Here is a 23955-nt window from a genome sequence, read left to right as displayed (position 1 = left end):
CTGCTTTGCGATGCATTGTGGGAAGGATAAAAGAGAAAAAGGCACCCTCTAGTTTGCGGTGGAGTGTATCATGGGTAATGTAGTTCCTCCTCCTTTTCCCCCTCTCTCTCTCGTTGGGCCTTGTTGATTCCCCGGCGCTCTGCCTCTGAGTCGGAGTGGCGAAAGGACAAACTAAACTTCACCTAACCGCTGGAGTGCCAGAAAGAAAAGAGCCGGAGTACGCGATTTCTTGACGTTAGAGCCGGACGAAGGCAGGCGGTTGAGGGGAATGGAATGGGAGGGGGGCAAGGGCGGGTGAGGGCGGGAGGGGGGGGCGGACAAGCGAAAGAGCCCGGTACGCGCGTGCGCAGGAGGACGCCGTGGCGGCGGCGGCGGTAGCAGCAGCGCTGGCGCTGGATAGTGAAGTTGGGTGAAAGCGCCGCTGATAAAATGGTAGGTTGGGGGGGGGGGGCGGGTGAGAGAGAGCGCGAGCAGCAACTGCACCGGTTGTGATACCCCCTCCCTCCTCCGTGTGTTGTTAGATAGGAAGCGCAGAAAGCTCCTCCTGTGAGATGGAGGGGGGGGGGAAGGAGAGAGACTAGGATAGCCTCCGCCTCAAAGCAAAGTGCAGAGCAGCGACCTTCCCTTCTTTCTCTCCCTTGTACCCTCCTCAAATCCCGTCCCCCACTCCTCCTCCTCCCCTCCACTGGTGGGTGAAGGAAGGTCATGAGGGAGCAGAGCGGGACGCGAGCGAAAACATCCCGCGCGGGAAAGGAGGGCTTCAGGATTTTATTCTTCTTCTTCCTTCCTTCCTCCCTCCCCCGGGTCCGCCTCCCGCTGCTTTCCTCCTGTGGGGAAGACCGGTGGACCTGAGGCGGTCGCAAACTGACACGCCGGCCGGCTGGGGGAGAAGGTTGTCTCTCTGTGTGCGTGTTGGTATTTTGGGAACACGCGCAAGCTCCAGCTGAGGCTGGTCGTAGCGGCAGCGCTAGGACGGGGCTCCCTCTCGGCACCAACACGTACCTTTCCCTTTTTTGGGCAGGGGAGAAGCTGGCAGGTTGCTGGAGCCTGACCTCTCGCCCCCTTCCACACGTGTCGTTGCCCCGCGCTCCTGCTGCTTACAGGTTAACCCCAAGACTTAACGCTGATAAAAATTCTGGCCAGCCTTACTGGCTTCCTAGGAAGCCCCAACCTGTTCTGTGGAGATTGGTTTAGCTGCCCCAGAGCTGCAGGTGTCCGGGTTTGTTTGTGCGAGAGGGTGTTTCTTTTATACCACAGAGGTCTGTCTGTCTGCCTAAGGCCAAATCGTTGCCACACTCCTTTCTGGTTCCCTGCTGGCACTGCTGAACTCTTGTTTTCTCATTCTCTCACTGAGTCGAAGTGAGCAGCTTCTTCTCTGAGAGGAATCAGCATTTAAGTGAGGATTTAAAATTGGAGGCAAAAGAAACTGGTTTTTCTGCCCTGCTTATGGAGTTGTCATTCACTAATAAACTATTGATTACATATATATGTCTGTAGAAGCATTAATATTGGAAGCATTTTCCACTTACCTTATCCCCGGAAAATGGACTATGAATGAAAATCAATAAAGAAGCAGCAAGAAATTTGACCTAACCATAAATGTTTGAATTTATTATTATTAATTATTGTATTCAATGAATCTCCCTATCCCGACTAGTGCCACTCTGGGCGATGTACAGCATTAGCATTTGTAACTGGAAATATGACTTTATGTTTTCCAAGAGTTTCATCTTCAACAAAGTAGCTGCTAGGATCAGTCCATACAGATGTCCTAACAAGAAAATATGAAAGTCTCACACGCAGTACATAATGTGGAATAAATTATGTAACAGATTCATGCAGTTTATTACACTAAAAGTGACTTTCTATAGGAAACTCAGTTATAAGTGATGTCCCTAAATTGCGCATCAAAATAAAAATCACCACAAAGTATTACAGGGCCATGTAAATAGTACAGAGTTGTAACTGAAATATTTAAACAGATGGAATGCACATCTAAAGTGACTTTATATTGATTTTCGTTTTTGTTTTGTAACCAAAGACAAGTTGGATTAAGTGCCGCCTTCTGAAAATGTTCTGTGCTGCATCCTCACATATATTCAATGTAAATATTTTCAAACCTTTGAATGTATTTTGTTTTTAAGGGCAGAGCTTTATTTTCATACCAGTCTCATTTGCTTATTACAGCATTATTGTCTTTAAATAAATATAAGCTCTGTACCTTTAATTAGAAGTATGTGAAGAATTTTGGTACTTTTATGTTGGAAGCCACTGGTACAACTAGAGATATAAAGCTTAAGACTGAAATGTATTGTTTTTGGGTTTTTTAAAAAAATATTATGTACCTATAGATGCTGTTATTTCAGTTTTCAGAAGAAAATACTGTCACTAACTACAGAAGAACAAGGATTTCTTTGTTATTCTAAAGTGAAATTTGTCACTCAGCAGAAGAACTAAATCCTTCTTAAAGATAGGCTGTTGTAGTAGAATTCTGAAACAAACTTCTGGATTAGCTTCATTGGCTTTCCTGCTTCTTTTGCATCCCAAAGCATAAACTTAAATCGTCTCAGAAGGACAAGGTCCGCCAGTTTATGGCATTTACCCAGGCTGGTGAAAGGACTGCTATATACTGTTTAATGCAGAATGAGTGGAAACTAGAAGTGGCAACAGACAACTACTTCCAGAACCCAGACTTGTACTACAAAGAATCCATGAAAAATTCAATAGACAGAAAGAAATTAGAACAATTGTATAACAGGTACAAAGGTAAGGTTTATTTTTTCACTTTTTCTTTTGAATTTTATTTCTACCTCAACTTAGACTACCAGAAAGGGGGGGGGGGGAAGGTTTCAGTCCTGAGCTTGTTTACTTTGAAGCAAGCCCCAAGCAAAGTCCCAAGCTGTAAGCATAATATGCTTTAATGATCTGTCTATATATTTCTGTAGCAAACAAAACCTCTAAAGTGTGAAGCTGTTTTTTCTTGGTCTCTCTTATAACATTCTATATATAGTGATTTTATTTTTAATTTTAAAACAATATGAACAGCAGATAGTGCGCTGCTAAGAAGAAACTCTTTAACTGCTTAACTGTTTGTATGTGTAAAACATAATATCACTGGTATATGTATATTACAGTATTTGATTCCTTACAAATAAAACTTGTATTGAGGGTTTTAAATTTTTACAGTTAAACTGTGTCCCGGTGATACAACTCCATGTGCAGATCACTTGCTGAACCATGAACTATGGGCATAAATCAAATGAGCATCCACATACTGATGCTGTGTCTCCCCCTCCCACTGCATTGCTTTCAGTGGAATAAATGTTCCTTACCACCTGCACTGGGATAACAATATGTACCCTAGTGCAAATGTAAATGAAACCTGTGCAGTGCAGATGTGTAATGTATATTGTCATCTTGCAACTGAATGTTTATCTCATTTATGCCTGTAGTTCTTGATCTAGCAGGAAACTTGTTTCTCATTTTGGATATCCTTAGTTGTATCACGGCATGAGTCTAAATTATGTTTTGTGGATTTGCTTTGTAAGTTCCAGTGTATACAGAAAGTTGTACTGTTTCTTTCATAGGAATCTGAACTAAAAATTTTCAGTTTCCACAACTTAAAAACAACATTCTTTGTTCCATCTTTGGGCCCATACACAAAGCTTTTTTTTACGCCCATATAGCAAAAATGATTGTGGCCTGAGATAGCTAATAAATTCTTAGTTCACAAATATAAACACTCAAGATGTTTGCTTTACATATTTCTTCCCTGCACAAAAGATTCCATCCTGAATTCATAGGTTCTTATTTATTGATAGGAGAAGGTGCATGCTGCTAGGCATGAAGGTCTAGCCTGCTTTATCCCAGGCACTGAATGCAGGGGGGATTCTTTTTTCATTGTGCAGCATGACCAAGTACCCCAATCCTACATGGGTGAACTTATTCCAGAAATAAGTTTCCTTTGCATGTATTGGCTGAATTTTGTAAGATCAGATTATTTATGTGTAATACATATTTTAAAAGAATTGAGGATTAAGCTGCTTTTTTAAAATTAAAAATGTTTTATGTAAGCAAATATCAATATAACAAAAATAGAGGGGAAGAATGCAATACAGCAGGGGTGGCCAACGGTAGCTCTCCAGATGTTTTTTGACTACAACTCCCATCAGCCCTAGCCCTTGGCCATGCCGGCTGCAGCTGATGAAAGTTGTAGGCAAAAAACATCTGGAGAGCTACCGTTGGCCACCCCTGCAATACAGCAAGCTCCATAAGATGAGTATATAGGTAGCAAATAAACGTGTACAAACAATAAAACCTACAGTGAAAATGACAGGAGTATTGATGCAAGTAACAATATATCAGCCCATGAACATTTGCCACCTCTTATATGAGGCACCATAAGAATACAAATATATCTAAAGTAAAATAAAATAAAAAGACTAAATACTCAGTAGTGGGAGATCCTGACGACCCCCCCCCATATATATATATATATATATATATATATATATATATATATATATATATATATATATATATATATAAAACCAAGAATTATATGAACAGTTTGATGGAAGAAAATCATTTCTGGACATAAAGTCTAAAACTGGAGCCAAAGTAGAAACAACTTTACTATAACCAGAATGAGTAAGGTCCATAACTGTTGAGATTTTTTGCATAACAAATTGATCCCAGATTTTATCAAACCAGGCCTGTCAACGTGGAGGAGATGGAGATTTCCATACTGACGCAATTGTAAGGCATGCGGTAGCTAACAGAATAAGGTTTTTGTGAAGAAAGTTTGAGGTAGACTCTTCCCAAAGATCCAATAATAGTTCAGGTGACAATTGTAAAGACTGGGATGTAATTGGTAAGATTTGCATCAAAACATCAAGCCAGAATTGCTGAATAAGGGGGCATTCCCACCAACAGTGGAAATAAGTGCCTACCAGGCCACAATTTTCCCAACAAAGTGAACTGAGAGTAGAATTGATCTGATTTAATTCCCTGGGGGAATAGTACCAGTGGAACACGATCTTAAACATTTGCATTCTAATATTGAAAACAGAAGAACAATTTATGGGAGAGTTCCAGATTTTTAACCAAGAAGTAGGAGAAATGGTCTTATTAAAGTCTTCTTCCCAAGCTCTTTGATAGCGCAATGGAGAGGAGTCAAACTCATCAAAATTTTGTAAAGTTTAATCAAAAGACCTTTAATAGATGAAGAGAACTTCTGCCAGAATCACTTCAAAGCTCATAAAAGGTCTATTGAAAGTTCCTGATCTCACAAAATTATCAATCAATATTTCTCAGCTGCAAATAGCGGAACCAGGGAATAGTGTTGGCAAGATGTCTATCAAAATATGATTTAGCTCTCATTCTCCCATTAAGCATTAAATCTAGACGAGATATACCTGAATCAAAACCAGGCAGAATTGTTAACATCATAAATTGAAAAATTTCAGGAGCCAGAAATGATTTCTTTCAATTGATTAAGCTACTTTTAAGGGCAAATAGTTCTTACAGACACACAGTTGTCTAAATTTCTTCTAAATGATTGGTATCTACAGAAGCAGTGGAGAGTATGCTTAATTTGTCCCAATTACACGTGCAGCTGTTTCACTGGTAAACTACTTTTATTTAAATATGGAATGTAAAGTTAAGTGATATTGGTATTTTGAGAATGATGTTAACTTAACAAGTGAGTTGATCTTACACCTTGATCACAGGTGTGGTGGTTTCTATCCAACAACTCTCTTATGCTGTTGGAAAAACACTTCCACTGTTGGGTGCGAGAAACTGTCTCTGTCGATTTCTCTCTCTCACTGCAGGCCCTGACATTGTACCCAGTGCTGTTCTGGGAGATTTACTGAGTACAGAAGTAGCATGAGTGCAGGGGTGATTACAGTGGATGAGAGAGAAAGGGAAGTCCTGTTGTGCAGATTTTTTGCTCAAAGTTGTCATTGGATGCAAACTAGTGTCAGTAATCTAGAACTCTACACATGCATCGGATAGGGAAAACATTAAACAATGCAATGCACTAGCTTGCTTCTTCATGCCATTGTTAATCTGTTTGCTAACATTAGATCGTTCGCATCTTAGTGGTTTTATTTCTTCATTAATACCAGTCATCATTCTCTAATATTCCAAATCTACATGATTTTCACTGTCATCATCTTTTTTTCTGGTTTTGTTATACACTGTTGTAAAATACTTGAGAAATCTCCCCTGGATCCTATTTTATTCATTGGTTGTATAAGGCTAGTGGGTATCCTTGTCCTTTTCCAAAGTTTTTATAATCTTTGCCATTCTTGGGCTTCTGTCTTCTAGAGACATAATAGGTAAATAGTGAAGTAAGGAGGATCAGTTGATACTGCCATTAAATCCCCGGTCATATTTTATGTAGGCGGAGTACATGTGTAGTTTTGTGGTACAGCGTGTGTGCTTTTATCTATCGATATATATAAAATGTATACACATGCTGTCAGAGAGAGAAACTCCATCATGGGGTGCTTTCACACTGCGACTGTTTGCAAGTGGTCTTTCCTATCCTTACACAGTAAAAATCCAGTTGTAAAGCATGTTATTTAGTGTGCGTGAATGCATCCATGGTGAGACCTTTTGACCTGCTTCAGACTAAGCATATAAGATCCGATTCATAAAATCTCATTCCTAGTTACTTTCTCTTCAGTTATACTCCTCAGCACACTTATTTAGCATTTCTGTATTGTTTGTCCACTACCAAAGCAGCACTCTACTCTGAGGTTTCATTGGCACTTATACATTTACTTAGGAATGAGATACTACTAGCAAATAGCTGTTCCTTGTTATTGATAAGCAAATAGCACAGTGAAGACCAGAACTTTTTCTAGTGGTGTCAGGCCTAGGGCAGCAAACTTTAAATTGCTGAATTAATTTTAGCTGGCTTAATAAACAGGAATCTACAAAAATGATTGGCTTGGTTGCCCTTGAGACTCGGTTTCTTCCTATTCCATTCTGTGTCTGCTGCTTGGTAGAAATTAAAGGGGGAAAGTCGCAGGAAGGGTATGTGTACATTTGTAACAGTCCACCTGAGTCCAACCTTTTACTGTGATGCCCTTTCCCAGCACAGAATCCATACTGGCTTCGTTTTGGAAAAGACCACTTCCCTGTGATACTGACAGCTTTTGAAAAATAGAGTGTTACTAGACACAGTTTCTGTTTGCCAGAGTTAAACTTATGGTCATGGTTGCATGTGATGGGACACATTGTTTTATTAGACTGTTTTGTTCTGGTGTGCTCCTATAATAGGTAACAAAAAGATATAAAGATTAACTTTCGTTTATAACAATGAGTGATAGTTTAGTAAGATGTAGATTATTTTATCCTCCTCTGTCTCAAAAAATATGTCTTTTACTGTTTTGGGTAACACACATTTGATCAGTTAAAATGTATTAATTAAATACTTTAATCACCTGGCTGCTCTAATAGAAGACATGCCATAATAACTTTTATTTTATTTGTATTGTAGTGAATTTTAGATTAGCAGTTATTGTACAGAGTAAGAGAGGTGCTTAAGAAGAGAAAGGATGTCTTGTGCATAACTGCTCCAAGGGCAGGAAGTTGGGAAAGGGGACGGAGGGTAGGTTAATCCTTATTATTAAAAACAGAAAATCTGTTCTACTTGTGCACATGATTATGTCTAACTGCTTGTTAGGAATATGTCAAACATCCCCTAGATCCCTGGCATGCCTATGCCAGTCAGATAGATGAAATAACTTATCTTTATTATGGTTATGGCGAACATAGCTAATAGTGGTGAAAAGACTTCCTAAAAGATCGATGTAAAATACAAGCACAAACATTTAAAATGTCACTACAGTGCTTCACCCCTGACCTGGACAACCTAGGCAAGCCTGATCATGTCGGATCCTGGAAGCTAAAAGGGCAGGCCTTGGCTAGTATTTGGTTGGGAGATCACAAAAGAATACCAGAGTAGTGGTGCAGGTGCAGACAATGGTAAACCACCTCTTAATGTCTCTTTCCTTGAAAACCCTATGTCACCATAAATCAGCTGTGACTTAATGGGACTTTCCTCCACTACCACAGTGCTCCAACCATAACATTAACATTTGCAAGTGGACTTTCCTCCACTACCACAGTGCTCCAACCATAACATTAACATTTGCAAGTTATCTGTACAGTAAATATGTTAATTTACCATTTGGGGAATATTACTTCAAATTTTGTAACAATTCCTAAGAAAATCAGGGAAGATAAACATGTTGGTGTTATGACTAAGTTGTTGTGGCACACGGAATAAATTCATTAAATTGAATTGTGTAGTTTGAATTGTATACAAAACACTCAGGCTGACCTTTCCCTAAGGAAGTTGGTAGTAATATGCTATTTTAAGATCTAATATTGTTTCCTGAATAAATATATCAGGCACTGAAAACAGCCTTATGTCTGGGGTCTTTCTTGAATTAAAGCTTGTTCTTTTGGATGGTAACTTTTATAGTTGTGTTCCTAATTAAACCAGGAATTTTGCCATTGGATTAAGTGGAATGAAAACTGGTCCATGAATTCCCTTTTCTAAGCCTCTGAGCTGGCATATTTGCCTGAAAATACTGTTACGTCACATCTTGTGATTTTTTCCCCCCACTAATGACTTGACCCTAGGTGCTGTTGAATTTCTTTTTTTAACGTTATTTTTAGATACTGTAGAGTGTTTCATTAGTAGTACATTTATAACCAAAAACTTACGTTTTCTGCATATTTGGAAAATTCCCTATGTAAAAATCTCTAGTTTGTCTAAGAATGTTCATATTGTCCTGCTTTCCTATAGGAATTTGTTTATTAGGTTTAATATTATATATGCTGGAGTGGATCCTACCGCTATATTACCACTCCACAGGGCAGAGTTTGAATTGTTCCCTCAGCCTAACTTTAATGGTTCTCCTGTGGGAGGAAGGCTACTTAAACTGAAACTTAGAACTATACCACTGATTCTTTAAAACAGGATTGCACAACAACTGAAATTATTCTGAGGGCCTTTTTTTACTAAGTCAAGTGGGCCGTAACAAAACATAACTGCAGATAACTTGGTGTTTTTAATCCATTCTCTGTTAACTTCATTCAAATCTGTTTGCCCAAATTTGTTTGCTCTTACTACCCCAGCATGGGCTTTTCTCTATTAATCCTCACTCCCCCTCCCCCCCCCCCCCGTTTATTGTATTCTCAGTCTTCTTTTTCAGACTGGTCTCTAGACCCTTTATTCTCTTTCTCCAGCGATACCTCTGAGCTCCATCTCTCAGGTTCTCTCTCTGTTTCTTATCCTGTAACACTCTCTGCAACCCTTTCCTTCTGTGTAACTCCTAGCTTTCTTTTCTATACCATCACTTTTGCAGTCTGCCCTCTGTTTTCTTTAGTCTCATCTGTTGTCTATTCCTGTCTTCTCCACCCCTCACACTTATCTCTGTCTCACTAAGTTTAGTGATAACACTGCACAAGGCATTTGGTGTCTCAGAAATTCATGCACAGTCTTAGAAACAGACGATTTATGCAGTACCTGCTTCTTGTTTGCAGCAGGCTAGGAAAAGCAGTGCTCACTGCACTATGCTCCTCTGTATATACAGAAAGGAAGAGCAATACGCTTCATGATGCAGGCATTCCTACATCCCACTCTGTTTTGCAGGGCTTGGGAAAACGTAGAGAGATAGGAAAAGACCCAAAACAGTATGTCTGGAATTTTCTGGGGACTGCAAATGAAGGGGGAGGCACAGTTAGCCATGCATTACACAGTGTTGCTTTAAAATATGTTTTTCCTGTTATGCTGAAAATTACTAATTTATCAAAAAATGGCACTTTATGTATATTACAGCTCATTGGGTGATCTCTAATTATTTAGGACTTGACTATATCGTTATAAATCAAGTGTTTGATTTTGTAATTATTATTTTATGATTAAAATATAGATTGGCAGTATGATCTGTAATAGCGAAAGTTTGAAATATGGTCTGCAAGTTCTAAATGTAAAACATAACATTCTGTTTTGTTCTTTTTCAAATGCAGACCCACAGGATGAAAATAAAATTGGCATTGATGGTATTCAGCAGTTTTGTGATGATTTAAGCTTGGACCCTGCCAGTATCAGCGTTTTGGTCATAGCATGGAAATTCAGGGCAGCCACTCAGTGTGAATTCAGTAAGAAAGAATTTGTAGATGGCATGACAGAACTGGGGTGAGTAAGGCTACCTTTCTTAGTAGAAAGGTCTTTGTAGAACATAGATAACTTTGATTTGATTTGTATTTCCTTCATTAACTTACATTCAGATGAATTGAACTGTGATCCAAGAAATCATTCATCCAAGGGGTTTTTTGTAATATTTACTGCCACAGCACATTCAGCCACTAACGCTTCTAAAATTCAATAGTGGCTTGCTTTGTTTACCATGGGATCTGTTTCAGTAAAACTTACAAAAACACACTTAGACATCTAGAAACATCTTGGAGCTTTTCATAGCTAGGGCAGTACAGTTTCACCACTCACTGAGTTTCACCTGTTAACTTTGATTCAATCCATATATGTGGACTGAATCAAAGTAAATAGACCAGACTTTCATATATACATATATATATTTATGAAAGAGTATTTTGGATTCATTTGGAGTATCTTTTAAAGCCTCTGGGTCACTTTTTCTGTTCTTGTTTCACTTGGAATCTAATTTATTTGACTTAATACAAAGAAGATGAAAATGGTGATGTTAAAGGTAGCCTGTTTTGGGAATTGCCTGTCTTGCAGCTGAATAGCATGAATATTTCCTGGTTCATCTTTAGTAGTATTGAAATGCAAACATTGCCTCCCTGTGCACTCAAGAGAGTTGTTTGTGATCATTTCACCTTAAAAGTAAATGCTGTCATGATTACCTGTGCCTTTGACATCCAGCTCATAGTAGCATCAAACTTCATTAAAATCATATTTGAAGATTCAGAGTGTAAAATAAAAATAAAATTACATGTGATAGCTTTTTTTCCCTGAGGAGAGGGGCAGGAAATGCTTTATTGGTGCTCAGTTGTTTCCATATAAAGCCCAGTGTGAACAAGGAAAGGGACTAGTACCCATATACAAGTTTGCAAGCTTTCTGCCATGGAGGTTTGTTAACTCAGCAGATCTGCTGTGTATGCCTGAAAGTAATGTTCTGCACAGTTGCCATAGACTGGTTAGCTGGTGAGGAGGGCAAGTACCAGAGCCCACTTTTGTTGCACACACATCCTGGTCAAATTATGTGCAACAGGCCCTTTATGTCACAGTTAGGCAACTTCAGGGGCTTTACAAAGATGCTGCCTGGAATGAAGAAAACAGCAGAACCAGTTCTTTGTAGTGTCTAGAGACAGTTCATCTAGGTCACAACTCCACTGCTTCCTCGCATGAAGCAGTGGTGTCTTTTGAATATAGATTAAGAACATAAAAGATTCCATGTTGGATCAGGCCAATGGTCCATCTAGTCCAACACTGTCACACAGTGGCCAAAAAACAAGGTGCCATCAGGAGGTCCACCAGTGGGGCCAGGACACAAAGCTCTCCCACTGTTGCCCCCCTCAAGAATACAGAGCATCACTTGCCCCGGACAGAGATTTCCATCTATACTTTGTGACTAATAGCCACTGATGGACCTCTGCTTGTTTTCTTATTTGATTTGTTATTTGATTGTTTTGTTATTTGATTTATAAGCATTAATACACATTAATATGGGTTTGGGATTGCTATATTTGCCTTATGGTCTCATAACACTAACATGGAGGAGGTAGGCAAAGAAGGACAAACCAGGGTAGAGTTAACCATCTCCCCCTGAGTCTCTCTTACAAGTGCCCTGGGGTTTTTTAAAAAATAACTCAGTAAATGTGGGTTTGTGACATGCATTTACTGAGATAAAAGCAGCTCTTCACTATTTTAAAATGGTTTTAAGCTGTATTGTAATGGTAACGTCAGATGTTCATTTTATTGATTTTAACTGCATGGGGAGGGACTGTTTTGTGTCCTGAAAGCAGGATAATGAATGAAAGGAAAGACCTGGATAGCCCAGGCTAACCAGATCTCATCAGATCTCAGAATGAAAAGAGAGATAAAGTAGTTGTTTGGTGGTTTGAATCCTGGACATGACCATTTGATGGTGAACCTTAGAATAATCTATATTCATAATCATAGCCTTGAGAAGGGAATAAAATTTGACCCCTGGAGGTAGTCTTCTACAATTGTATCATCTTCAGACTTAATGAGATTCAGTAACTCAGTGGTGTTTCATGCCACACCTATTATTATTATTATTTCAGTAGCTATCCTGGCAGTTTTTGAGGAATTCCCCCCCAACCTTTGCATTGAATGTGAAAGTAAAGTGAGCTCACAGGGTAAAATTGACAAGTATGTTTTCTCCCTGGTGACTTTGCTGTTCCATTCCTGTATTGTCAAAGAATATCCTTAATAAAGCGTTAGGCGGTTTTGTTATTGCTGTTATTGCTTTCATGTTCAAGTAAACCCTTTATTGCTGTTACTCTGAGTCTATTTAACCTTTACCCTGAATTAGTACAGTATACTTTTGGATGAATAAAGTGAAGCTTTCTTAGTACTCAGTTAACTGGCAAACCAGAATAACCAACATACAAGGGAATTGTTGCCTGCTCCACTCAAGCTTGGCTGGCTGTGCTCGGGACTGGCTGGCACTGTTGCCCTCTTAACCACCTCCAGGCTGGACCTGCTGGCCAGCAGCAGCAAGGAGTGGTGGAACAGACTGCTCTTCTTGGCCAGATCTCATGTATGGAGACCTTACACTTGGTGTAGCTGCCTGCTCTCCACTGCTGCCAGGAAGGAGCACTGGCAGCCCCATTCCCCATGGATGCCAGTTAACAAATCTTTCACTGTACTTTTTTTTTTGTTCGAGCAGGCTAATTTCTGCCTTGTATATGACAATATTTTAAATGCTTGCCTAGAACCTTTGACACTTTTTAATACTGTGATATTAGTCAAAATCAGTCCCTGCATTATATCTGTAAAGATGTTTGTATGTAAATATTTTTGTCTCTCTTTGATAATGTCATAGAAATAACACAATATTTTCATCAGGTGTGATACTACAGACAAGTTAAAAGCTCTTTTGCCAAGACTGGAACAAGAATTAAAGGACCCAATGAAATTTAAAGATTTTTATCAGTTTACATTTAATTTTGCAAAGAATCCTGGACAGAAAGGTTTAGGTAAGTCCAAAGAGTGTATTGAAAGAATGAATTCGACTACGGTTCTTTCATAATAAGCGTCTTTGCTTATTTATATCTTGGACAATATCAAAGTTTGCTACTTAATAATTTTAATGTCTTTTTGTATGAGGCATTCTGGAAGCAAGACCACTCTTAACCAAATGACTTCATTAAAAGTTCAGCAAAAGCTGAATTTCTCCTGTTGATCCTAACAATATTACATTTTAATATTTTTACACATTTGCAAATTTTATATATGCATTTACATTTAACATACCATAAATTACCAGATCCATTGAAGAAGCAGTCAGTTTCAGAGGGGGACAATTTCATCCTTCCAGTCATCAGGCTGTTTAGTGACATGAAAATTAATGACTGCTCATGGGTTGACAGGATGAGATATTGTTCCAAATCAGTATATATTGTTGTGGATACTATACTGCTGCCAAGATCTTGCACACAAGCTTTTCGTTTACCATGAGCAGCACCCATTTGTGTATAAAGCATCTAAATCTTGCAAAGAGGACTACCTGCATAAGTCTGCTTCCATTGTGTGGGATATATTTTGTGAACAGGAGCCTGTTTTGGTGTCTTATTTTATGATGAATTAGCTAGTAAATTCACTGTATTTATTTGAATAAGAGAAAGGTACATGGGCTTATTGGCTTAATTTTGAAAAGTTTAGAATGAGCATACAGGTCAGTCAGTATCTCTCCAAAACATTAAAAAGTTTGAGTCCAGTGACACCTTTAAGATCAACAAAGTTTAATTCCAGGTATAAGCTTTCTTCACACTTCTTCAAAACATAGTTGCTAATCACCTTTTTTATGACTAAAGATTTGTGAATGCTGTTTTCCAATTCTTGTTGAATTCTTCAGATTTGTTCTCTATTGGTCAGATAATTTTTTTCAGGGTCTTTCTCAGTTATGGTGTAAGGGAAAGGAAAGGTGCCCTGTGCAAGCACCAGTCATTTCCGACTCTGGGGTGATGTTGCTTTCACAATGTTTTCACGACAGACTTTTTATGGGGTGGTTTGCCATTGCCTTCCCCAGTCATCTACACCTTCCCCCCAGCTATCTGGGTACTCTTTTTACTGGCCTTGGAAGGATGGAAGGCTGAGTCAACCTCGAGCCGGCTACCTGAAAACCAGCTACTGCCGGGGATCAAACTCAGGTCGTGAGCAGAGCTTAGGACTGCAGTATTGCAGCTTTAACACTCTGCGCCACGGGGCTCTTTTAAGGTGTAAGAGGTCAGGGCTAATTCAGTGTTATGTGAAAATAAGAGGTTGCAAGGGCCTGGTTGTGGAATATGTAGATAACTTTCAGTTTTTATGTCTGACTAAATATGCTTAGCTGTAATTACAAATCACTTTTAGCAGAGAAGGAAAGGCTGATCATAAAATAGATCCTCTAATATAACCCTTTTTATTTCAAGTGAATTGTTTTAATTTAAATTGTATGAAAGCTTGCGCAAAATGTGGTCAGTAGATTTCTGCCTGTCAGACTTCTATATAATGTGGAAATTCATCAGTGTTAACTAGTGTTTAGAAGGCTTTGTTCATGTGAATTAGTGCCAGTGGGAGATACATGAGACACAACAAACACTTTGCATTTGTGCTAAATGCTGTTGTTATGTGGTAAATCACCTCAGAACTCCATTTTTCAAAAATGTACAGAAATTTCAAAAAGCTTTTAACTCATATTACTAACATTATGACTTAGTTGGTGTTAGGTATTGCTCAGCATTCCAACAAGTGATATATTTTAGAATTCTGCTAGGTGGGTGCTCTCATACATGCTCAACAGGGAAGCACATTTAGAGTTTCTCTCAATATATTTCTACACTTGGACTCGTCCAAAGGGAATACATAACCTCCCAATAATTTACTGAGTAAAAAGAAAATTGAAAAAAGTTTCCAAATGGTTTAGCATGCTTAAATAAGAAATGTGAGCAAGGAAAGAGGAACTGTGTTACTTTACACTGAATGTAATAGTCATGCTTGGAGTGTCCATTTTCGCTAACAGAAGCTGTATTTTCAGCCTGTAACCAAGCATTTGCACTGAAGGACAGAAGGGAGACTCAGATTATGGCCTGACTAATGTTAGAACATAGCTGATAATAATCCCATCCTGTTCACAGAAAGTCATGAAAATATATGAAAAAATGTTTATTTCCTAAATACCCAACACTATTATTTTGTCTCAAAAGCTTGTGTCAAGCAGCTCAGAAATTCAACAAAATGTTTTATACTATATACAAAACAAAGTGTTATTGTTCCTTGAAGACTAACATGAGCTAGAGCCCACTTCAAATACGTGGAAGTAAAATATCAGTTAGATAAAACACACACACGTGCACACGTATTCTGGAAAGTGGAACTAAAAGGGCATAAAATCTGTGACATTTCTATATGAATTCAAAAGTATAGAAGATAAGCAGAGTGACCATTCACAAGATCTGTAACTGATAAAATAATTTTAGCTTTGCTAGAGAGTCTTAGCCTTGATGGAAACAAGGATAAATAACATCACAAGCATTTGATGAAGTAGGATGAAGTCAAAGTTCATGCCAAAATAATAGTGCAATCCTATGCAGAGTCTGAAATGATTGAACTAAATGGATTAGACTGGTGTAAAGTAGCATAGGATTGCACTGTAAACCTTGTTAGGGTTGGACCTTCTTGCTCAGTGGAAGGAAGTCATAGGTTCTAAACCTTAGCATTTAAGTTGTCACAAGATTCTTCTTGTTGCTGACTTGGTTATGCTGTCTGTAGTTTGTCTTTATGCTGGTTATTAGCTTATATAAAGTATTGTATTTGATTAAAAGGTAATTGAAAAGAACAAATGCAGCAGCTGCTTCATTTATTATTTGATCTTAGAATAAGGGCAATGGCAGTTCATTTTGTTTTTATAGCCATTAAGTAAAAATATTAATGAACCAGTCACATAGTCTATTAATCTAGAATTTAAGAGAGAAGTAGTTAGGGGGGATTTAAAATTTGTGAAAATTAATGCTTCTACAACAAGATGTAGTTGGATGGGGATTAATAAAGCAGATGCAGCAGTCCTGTTAACTATCCTTTACCCCTCTATTTGCAGAGTAAAAAGTAGAGTATGTGCTAATATGGATGGGATTGGAGATAAAGGGCCTGACTTGGATAACCAAGGCTAGCCCAATCTTGTCAGGATTGCTCCTGGCTAGTATTTGGATGGAAAACTTCCAAGGAATAGCAGGGGTATGACAGGGAGGCAGGCAATAGCAAACCACCTCTGAACATCTCTTGCCTTGAAAACCCTACGGGGGCGCCATAAGTCAGCTGTGACTTGACAGCACTTTCCACCACCAGAGATAATGACAAAATGTTAAAGACCCTAACAAAGGGCTGGATATAGTCATTGCATCTTAGTTAGAAGCATTTGTTTCAAGAAGAGGTATTGCAGTTTTTATTGAGAATTGAATTGAATCTAGATTAAAGCATTCTCTATTGACTATAACATTCTTCCAGAAAGGGAGCTTAGAGTACAGAGTTCTCCAATTACTATTTCCCATACAGAGATGCCGTGTTAATTCATTAGGAGGATCTACTAAAGAGAGTGTGTTGTATTTCAGCTATAGCAGGGGTGGCCAACGGTAGCTCTCCAGATGTTTTTTGCCTACAATTCCCATCAGCCACAGCCAGCATGGCCAATGGCTGAGGCTGATGGGAGTTGTAGGCAAAAAACATCTGGAGAGCTACCGTTGGCCACCCTGGCAGCTATAGAAAGATAGCTTGCTGTGCTTGATAAAATAAGAAATGGGTCATCACAACCACTCTTGCATCTAGATGCATCCATTGAATCTAGGTATCCATTGTACCCACACATAGAGCCAGCACAGTGTATAGAACCAGTGTGGTGCAATGGTTAGGGTGTTGGACAAGGATCCAGGAGACCCAGGTTTGAATCCTGTCTCTTCCATGGAAGTTTAGGGGGTGACCTTGAGCAAGTCATATAGTCACACAGCCTAAGCTACCTCACAGGGTTGTTGTGAGGAGGGGTGAATGTTGTAAATGACATTGGGTCCCCCCCAGGGAGAAAAGTTGATTTTAGGTTTTGTCATCATTTGGCATTCATGTACATATGTTGTACAAAAATCAGTAGTAATGGCAGCAGTTGACTATATTTCAAAATCCAACCCCTCTTCTTAAATTAATCTACAACTCAAAAGGAACGGCCAGCCTTATCTTGAAAAGTCAGACACAGCAGTGGCAAATGTCATTTGGGGCAACTTAACTAAGCATCACTGTCTCCAGAAGGAAGTGTTTACAGTCATTTGTTGAGGATCACATACTGGCTGCACGCATATATATATTGGAAATTATGAGAAGCAAATAGAGCAGAGTTCCATAGATATGTGTTGTAAATGGCCACAGTCTTTTTGGTCACCTGTTGTTAGTAAAAATGGCTTCCAGATTACCAGGCAAGGAAATTCTCCCTTTAGTTCACAGTGACTGACATGCATATGACAGCAGGCTGGTAAAAATATGTTTAGGCTGGTAACTTCTGCAAGATTGTTTGTGAGATTGCTTGCATTACTGAAGCCTAATTTCAGGCTGGTACTATCTTGATCAGTCTTTTTCAGGATAGAGCTGCAGCTGGTGCATGAAACTCTGACTTCTTTAACAGTTTTTGGTACTAGAACAATGTTTGAGTCCCGCGGCACCTTTGAGACCAACAAAGCATGCACACTTCATCATATAAAAGCTTATACCCAGAATTAAACTTCGTTGGTCTTACAGGTGCCACCGTACTCAAACTTCATTTTTTTGCTTCACACCAACACAGCTACCCACATGAATCTAGCTTTTGGTGCTGTTAATGTTGTTCAGGAGTGGTTGGCAGAGTTGGGGACTCCACACTCCAGTGGTGTCAATCCTGCTTGGTTGATTAGTTCCACAAGGTATGGTCAGATACACTTGTTTGGCCCTGTGATATCTGAAATACTGGTCCTTCACAAGGTGGTTGATTCTTATCACTAAGGGCCATATAAAAATAACATAGTGCTATATCTATAGGATATTCTATATTTCTTGTAATATGTTTGCTTCTCCTAGTGTTTCTTATATTGGATATGTCTTGCAAATCTTGTGCTATTGTGGACATTTCTCTGTAGGCATTGGGTTTATGTTGTTTAAACAAAATGCACCATGAAAAAACTTTTGAGGATGCCAAGGATTTTGAAAATACTGTCTTCGACCCTAAAGGGCTGCTATTTTGTGGCTCACCAAAGCAGGAATGTTGAATTCTCTGTGGTGTTAATCATGGAAATTATCAACTAGCAAATTCATGAGGATGCACAATAGTGGTACCATTATAGTGTAGCATGCTCCATTTGTTGGCAGCTACTGTGTGTCCTATTTCCTTTCTGTCTGTCTTGGTTTAGCATAGTTTGTCCTTCTTAAAATAGTATTAGTAAGGCAATCCCATTTCTGTACAGATTTGAAAATGTTTGCAGCACGGTTCAGTTGAAGCTTGATGGGTGTAACACTTGCCTCAGGTTGGCGCTGGTCTCTGATAAACCTAGTTCTTATAAATTCCAAAATAAATTTAGTTCTAAGGCAACAGTCTTGAGCATACTGCGTTCAATAAAGCATACACTTGAGTAAACGTGTAGAGTTGGCTTGCAATAAATTATAAATGATTATAATTACCGTATAAAGTTTTGGTTTTAAATTTTAATTTGTCAACTGAAATATGTTTAAACAAGACTGTTTCCTTGACCTTTTGTATTAGTGCAACATACTAACTTTGAATGGCGGGGTTGTGACACATTTGGAAACTAGTTCTTGTCTGTCCAATTACTGCTGGACATTAGTAACTGGAAGTGTTTTAGCCGTTTCCTCCCTCTCCTTAGTGAATTGTAGGGGAGTTTTTAGGCAATTTGCATTACATCCAAAGATGCCTACTGACTGATAGAAGAATTCTTCTGTGAGAAGAACTATATATTTGGTTCCAACCTGCTATTTTATTTGAATGCCATAATCGTCACAAATTGGCATGTGTTAATTATACAGAAGAAGAAATTAAATACAAAAGATGTGTAAAAAGATCATTTTCCATTGTATATGAAATTACCTTAAAAACCACTTGGTGATGGAAAGTTCTGTCAAGTCAAAACTGACTTGTGGGGACCCCTTAGGGGTTTTCAAGTCAAGAGACATTCAGAGGTGGTTTGCCATAGCCTGCTTCCATATCATGACCCTTATATTTCCTGGAGGTCTCCCATCCAAATATTAACCAGGGCTGACCCTGCTTAGCTTCTGAGATCTGATGAGATCAGCTAGCCTGGGCTGCCCCGGGGGGGGGGGGGGACGACACCAGGCTAGATTATATGGGAATGTCAAAATTAGCTCTACTAAAATGACAAGTTTGTGAGCCTGTATCATGAAGGAATATTAAACAAATATTGATAGATACATTTTGTCTGATTTTGTCACCTTCCATCATACATTGGCTGTCCTAACCCTATTTTACAGAAACCTGAACAAAGAGACTAATCTTTTCACATGTTACATTTATTTCAGATCTAGAAATGGCAATTGCATATTGGAATTTAGTCTTATCAGGAAGATTTAAATTTCTAGATCTTTGGAATAAATTTTTATTGGTAAGTAGATCTCTGTGTGTTGGTGATCATGTGCAAGTATTTGTAATTTCTTGAAAACATTTACTATCTAGACTTCAACTGTTTTAAGTAAAAGCACTAGAATTGGGTCTGCTATTGGAAGGCACTGCTGCCAGTGGAGTGGATCTTTACTATCCCGTGCTGCAGCTCACTAAGCTTGCTAAAGTATCATCAGGAACAATACTAGGGTTGAATTGGCAGCCTGTCAATGAGATGGGGAAATCAGTGGCAATCACCCTCTCTTACTGACCAAAACTTATTGTGGATCCAGCCCTTCCAATCTAATCATTTCGCTCAGTGCTTCAGTTCAGGTTTTACAGAATTTGCTGGAAAAACTGGAAAAAAAACCATGGGTACCCTCTTGTTTTCATTGCTGCATAGGAACATCATAAAAGATCAATCCCTAAAGATACTTGGAATCTTCTTTTAGATTTTGGAAATATGATCGCAGATGATATGTCAAACTACGATGAAGAAGGTAACTGATGTGAATGTTTAGTGCTGAAGTTGCATTGTATGTAAACAAACCATCCTATGAATCCTTTTGGTGAACCCAAGTAAATAAAAATAAAATTATTTATCCCTAGAAATAACTACTTTCTTTTTACATTTTAATATATGAACTTGTTAGGTAGGGCTTTGCTATAAAATACAAGTGATCTAAGCTTAGTGCAGTCTTGTTTACTATTCACATCTGGCCATGCAGGCCATATTGCTTTCTCCTAATAGAGTCCGCATGGTTTCAGATATCCCACTGAATGAAATGTGTCAAGCTATGAATGAAGATGTCTGTGTTGAAAGATAAAATCTGCCTTAATAAACGTTTGAGTGTTTTAATTCAAAACCGTTTGACCTTTCTTTAGGAGCGTGGCCAGTTCTAATAGATGACTTTGTGGAATATGCACGACCAGTAGTTACAGGAGGAAAGCGTAAAGCTTCCTAACCATAGACTCTCCTTAGTGGACTTAAGTTTGCAGTTTGTACTGCATCAGGTAATGAAGACATTTTGGCCAATAACTGTGCACACTGTTCAGTAGTCGTGGTGGGATGCCACTGACAGAATGGAAATCACTACTTCTGCTTCAAAGAAAATGATGGCTGACTCATGGACTCTGCAAGAAGGAAGTCCGAAGATAGCCCAGGCTGTTTGTAGGATATTGGCTTCAATTATTGTACTGGTTGTATCATATAGGATGTAGATTTTGCATGATTTTATACTTTGAAGAAGTTTAACTAGAGGCCATTTTAGTAAAGTTTTGACAGCACAGCATGCCATTCAGTTCATAACCCAGGGTGAACACCAGCAGTTACATAATTACAACTGTATTATATTGTACTTATATTAAAAGCAGTATTTGTGGTATATAAATTAAATCCCTAAATAAAATGTGTGTTGTGTGGTATTTTTATCCAAGCTGTCTAGATAATGCGGTGAAATGTTTTATTGAGATGTCTCTTCAGCTTTGTGCCAAGATTCTAGGCCTATGATGAGATCAGTCAGATCCATTTTAAAAAGTTTGATTTTTCTCATTCCAGCATTATCCTGCCAAGAGGTTTGCCAGCGAAGTCATATAATGCTGCCTGCATTGTTAATATTGTTTTAATGTAAGAACAACTGAAGAACTCTTGGTTTATCTTCTTGCTTAATGACTGCATATGTTAAGCATAACTATGGGCACCAGTTTCACCAGAAGTCTCAAGAAATACACTAAATATCAGGCGGGGGGGGGGGGGGGGAGGAGATATATGCTTTACTGTTCTATTGAAAGTGCTTACACTTGGTGGATTTGTGCCCATTGTCCAAGCACTTAATGAGTTCCAGTGGCTGGTTAGAAATTAATAGTAATTTCGTCTTCAGAAATTCAGTTCTGTCCTAACCTTTGGTGGTCACATAAGGGGCACTACCTTTAAAAAAAAATTGTGCAGGACAGGTGTGATTTCATCAACTACACATTTTCTATCCCTTGTATGGGAGGCTGTGTCATGTTCTAAAATTCCTTGTTCTAGCCAACTGTCAATATTGTGAGAGCTTTACCCTCCTTTTTATCTGGTAATTCTAGAGATAAAAGGCAAAATAGGCCCCTTGATACAGGCTGAGTCTGTTAAGTTTGAAAGCTACTGCAATAGTGGATTGCGTGAGCATTCTGGGTGAGTTAATGTTAGTCAATGCAAAACAGCAGCTTCATAAACAATAACTTGTGTTCTGCAAAAGTAAAAAAATTTTCTAGTAAGAGATTTGAGGACTACACTAGTGGTGGCAGTGAAAACTTCTGTCCTGTAGGGTTTTCAAGGTAAGGGAAGTGTTTGCCTGCCTTTGCGTAGCAACTCTTAACTTCCTTGGTGATCTCACATCCGAGCACTAACCAGGGCCAACCCTGCTTAGCACATGAGATCAGGCTAGCCTGGACCATGCAGCTTAGTGTTGTATTTCAAATGTTGCCTAGTTTTTATTCCTCCACTAGATGTCAGTATGCTAACTCCTAGACATCTTGCCTCCTTCTATTCCAGCAGTTAAACCTTATGATGTGCTCAGCGGACATTACACATTAACTCTGAAAACTTTAGAGGCATATTGTTAGTTTACATATGAGCAGCTTGATACACTCAAATGCTGGGAGTTCACATATATTGTAGATTTGGGTGTTACGAGAGTCCAGAAGTTGCTTGTGAGATGTTGTGGCAACTGATGGTAAACTGTCCTTAAAAAGCTTTGCAAATCTGTGGTATGACTTCAGCTGCCTACCTCTTGCTTGGTGTTGCTTTTCAGATGCAATGAGATTTGCAAGAATAAAGATCACCCTGTTCATTTTTTCCAGGACTTTAAAAGAGTTGTTTTTATCAACTATTTATCTGATTTATAACCCACCCTTCCTAATGAAATAGGGTTCAGAGCTGGGGACAACATTTCTAATTAGACAGCATTCAACAGTCAAGTTAAAAGTGTTAAAACATCGTAAATAATTCACTAACAATTTACAGTTCATAGATGGCACATAAAGGCACAAGATGTGTGACCTTGTCCCATGGAGGTAGAAGAAAGATGGAGCCAGGCTGAATGGAAACTGTCGCTGCCATCAACCACAGGCCTGGCAGAATATTTCCATCTTGCAGGACCTGCAGAACTGCATTAGGCCCCACAGGGCACAGATCTCACTGAGCAAAGAGCTCCACCAAATCAATGCTGAAGCCAAAAAGACCTGGCTCTGATGACTGCTAGATACTTCTGAGGAGAGGAATCACCTCCCCTGAAAGAAGGGTATAGCAGGAGAGGCAGTCCCATAGATACATTGATCTCAGACCATTTAGGGCCTTGAGGATTAATACCTAAACCTTGAACCTAATCCAGTATTCAACGAGGAACCAGTGCAGCTGGCAAAGCAATGGTAGAATGTCAAAGGGGTTCCTGTAAGGGACCCATGTTGCTGTGTTCTGGACCAGTTGTAGCTTCCAGGTCAGTCAAGAATAGCACTGCGTAAATTGTGTTACGGTAGTCTATCCTGGAGGTGTCTGGTTGCATGGATAGCTAGGTCGGGATGAGACGGAACCAGTTGCCTAATCTGGCATAGTTGAAGAAATGCCAGTCTAGCAACCTTTGTGATCTGGGCCTCCATCAATAAAGAGACATCAAGAAGCACACCCATGAATTCCTACATCATTGAGATGGTGAGTCAACATGTCATGATCAACCATGTCAAACGCTGGTGTCATATCAAGCAGTAACAGCAATGCCAACCTGCCTCCACCCAGTTGCCAGGATGTCGGCAGCAGTTGGGCTGTCAGCTGCACCCATTCTAGACCTCAGCTGTTCCAAGACTTGAGGAATCTGTAATCAATATTGAGTTGTGGCCTGATGCCTTCCAGGATGGTGTGTTTCTATCATCCTTTCCTCATCCTCCCATAGACTGATTCCTCCTCCAGGCACAAAACAATATTACATCAATAATAATCATCTCCCCATCCTGGCCAAGGCCAGGCTCTGGGTGATGTACAACAATAGATAAAACAATAAATAAAACCAGATTTCATATAAAAGCAATTTCATTCTCGATGGCATCTTAT

At 39.1% G+C, this 23955-nt stretch overlaps 1 protein-coding gene across 5 annotated transcripts; it reads left to right on the top strand.

Annotated features, from left to right (window-relative positions):
• The first annotated feature begins 59 nt into the window (after nt 1-59).
• DCUN1D2 (defective in cullin neddylation 1 domain containing 2) lies at nt 60-21283 on the top strand. 5 transcript variants are annotated; one of them, XM_060233716.1, is made up of 8 exons: nt 60-217; nt 2042-2104; nt 2550-2766; nt 10057-10225; nt 13103-13233; nt 19796-19878; nt 20278-20374; nt 20760-21283. In XM_060233716.1, the coding sequence occupies exons 2-8, from the start codon at nt 2072-2074 to the stop codon at nt 20837-20839; spliced, it is 810 nt and encodes a 269-aa protein (XP_060089699.1). In that variant the 5' UTR covers nt 60-217; nt 2042-2071; the 3' UTR covers nt 20840-21283. The 5 variants fall into 5 exon arrangements, with proteins under 5 accessions (XP_060089699.1, XP_060089701.1, XP_060089700.1 ...); XM_060233715.1 differs by lacking the exon at nt 60-217 and adding an exon at nt 431-1103; XM_060233718.1 differs by lacking the exon at nt 2042-2104 and having other exon boundaries at nt 2367-2766.
• The last annotated feature ends 2672 nt before the right edge of the window (nt 21284-23955 follow it).

Source organism: Heteronotia binoei, chromosome 3 (genome assembly GCF_032191835.1).
Source record: "Heteronotia binoei isolate CCM8104 ecotype False Entrance Well chromosome 3, APGP_CSIRO_Hbin_v1, whole genome shotgun sequence".
NCBI classification, from domain to species: Eukaryota; Metazoa; Chordata; class Lepidosauria; order Squamata; family Gekkonidae; genus Heteronotia; species Heteronotia binoei.
This window is presented reverse-complemented; position numbering and strand designations above follow the sequence as displayed.

Bases quoted from the DNA above. Each gene is read 5' to 3' on its own strand.
- DCUN1D2 (XM_060233716.1), top strand. From the start codon at position 2,072: ATGTTCTGTGCTGCATCCTCACATATATTCAAT. The intron at 2,767-10,056 runs GTAAGGTTTATT...TTTCAAATGCAG, and splicing joins ATTGTATAACAGGTACAAAG to ACCCACAGGATGAAAATAAA. The intron at 19,879-20,277 runs GTAAGTAGATCT...ATTGCTGCATAG, and splicing joins TTTGGAATAAATTTTTATTG to GAACATCATAAAAGATCAAT.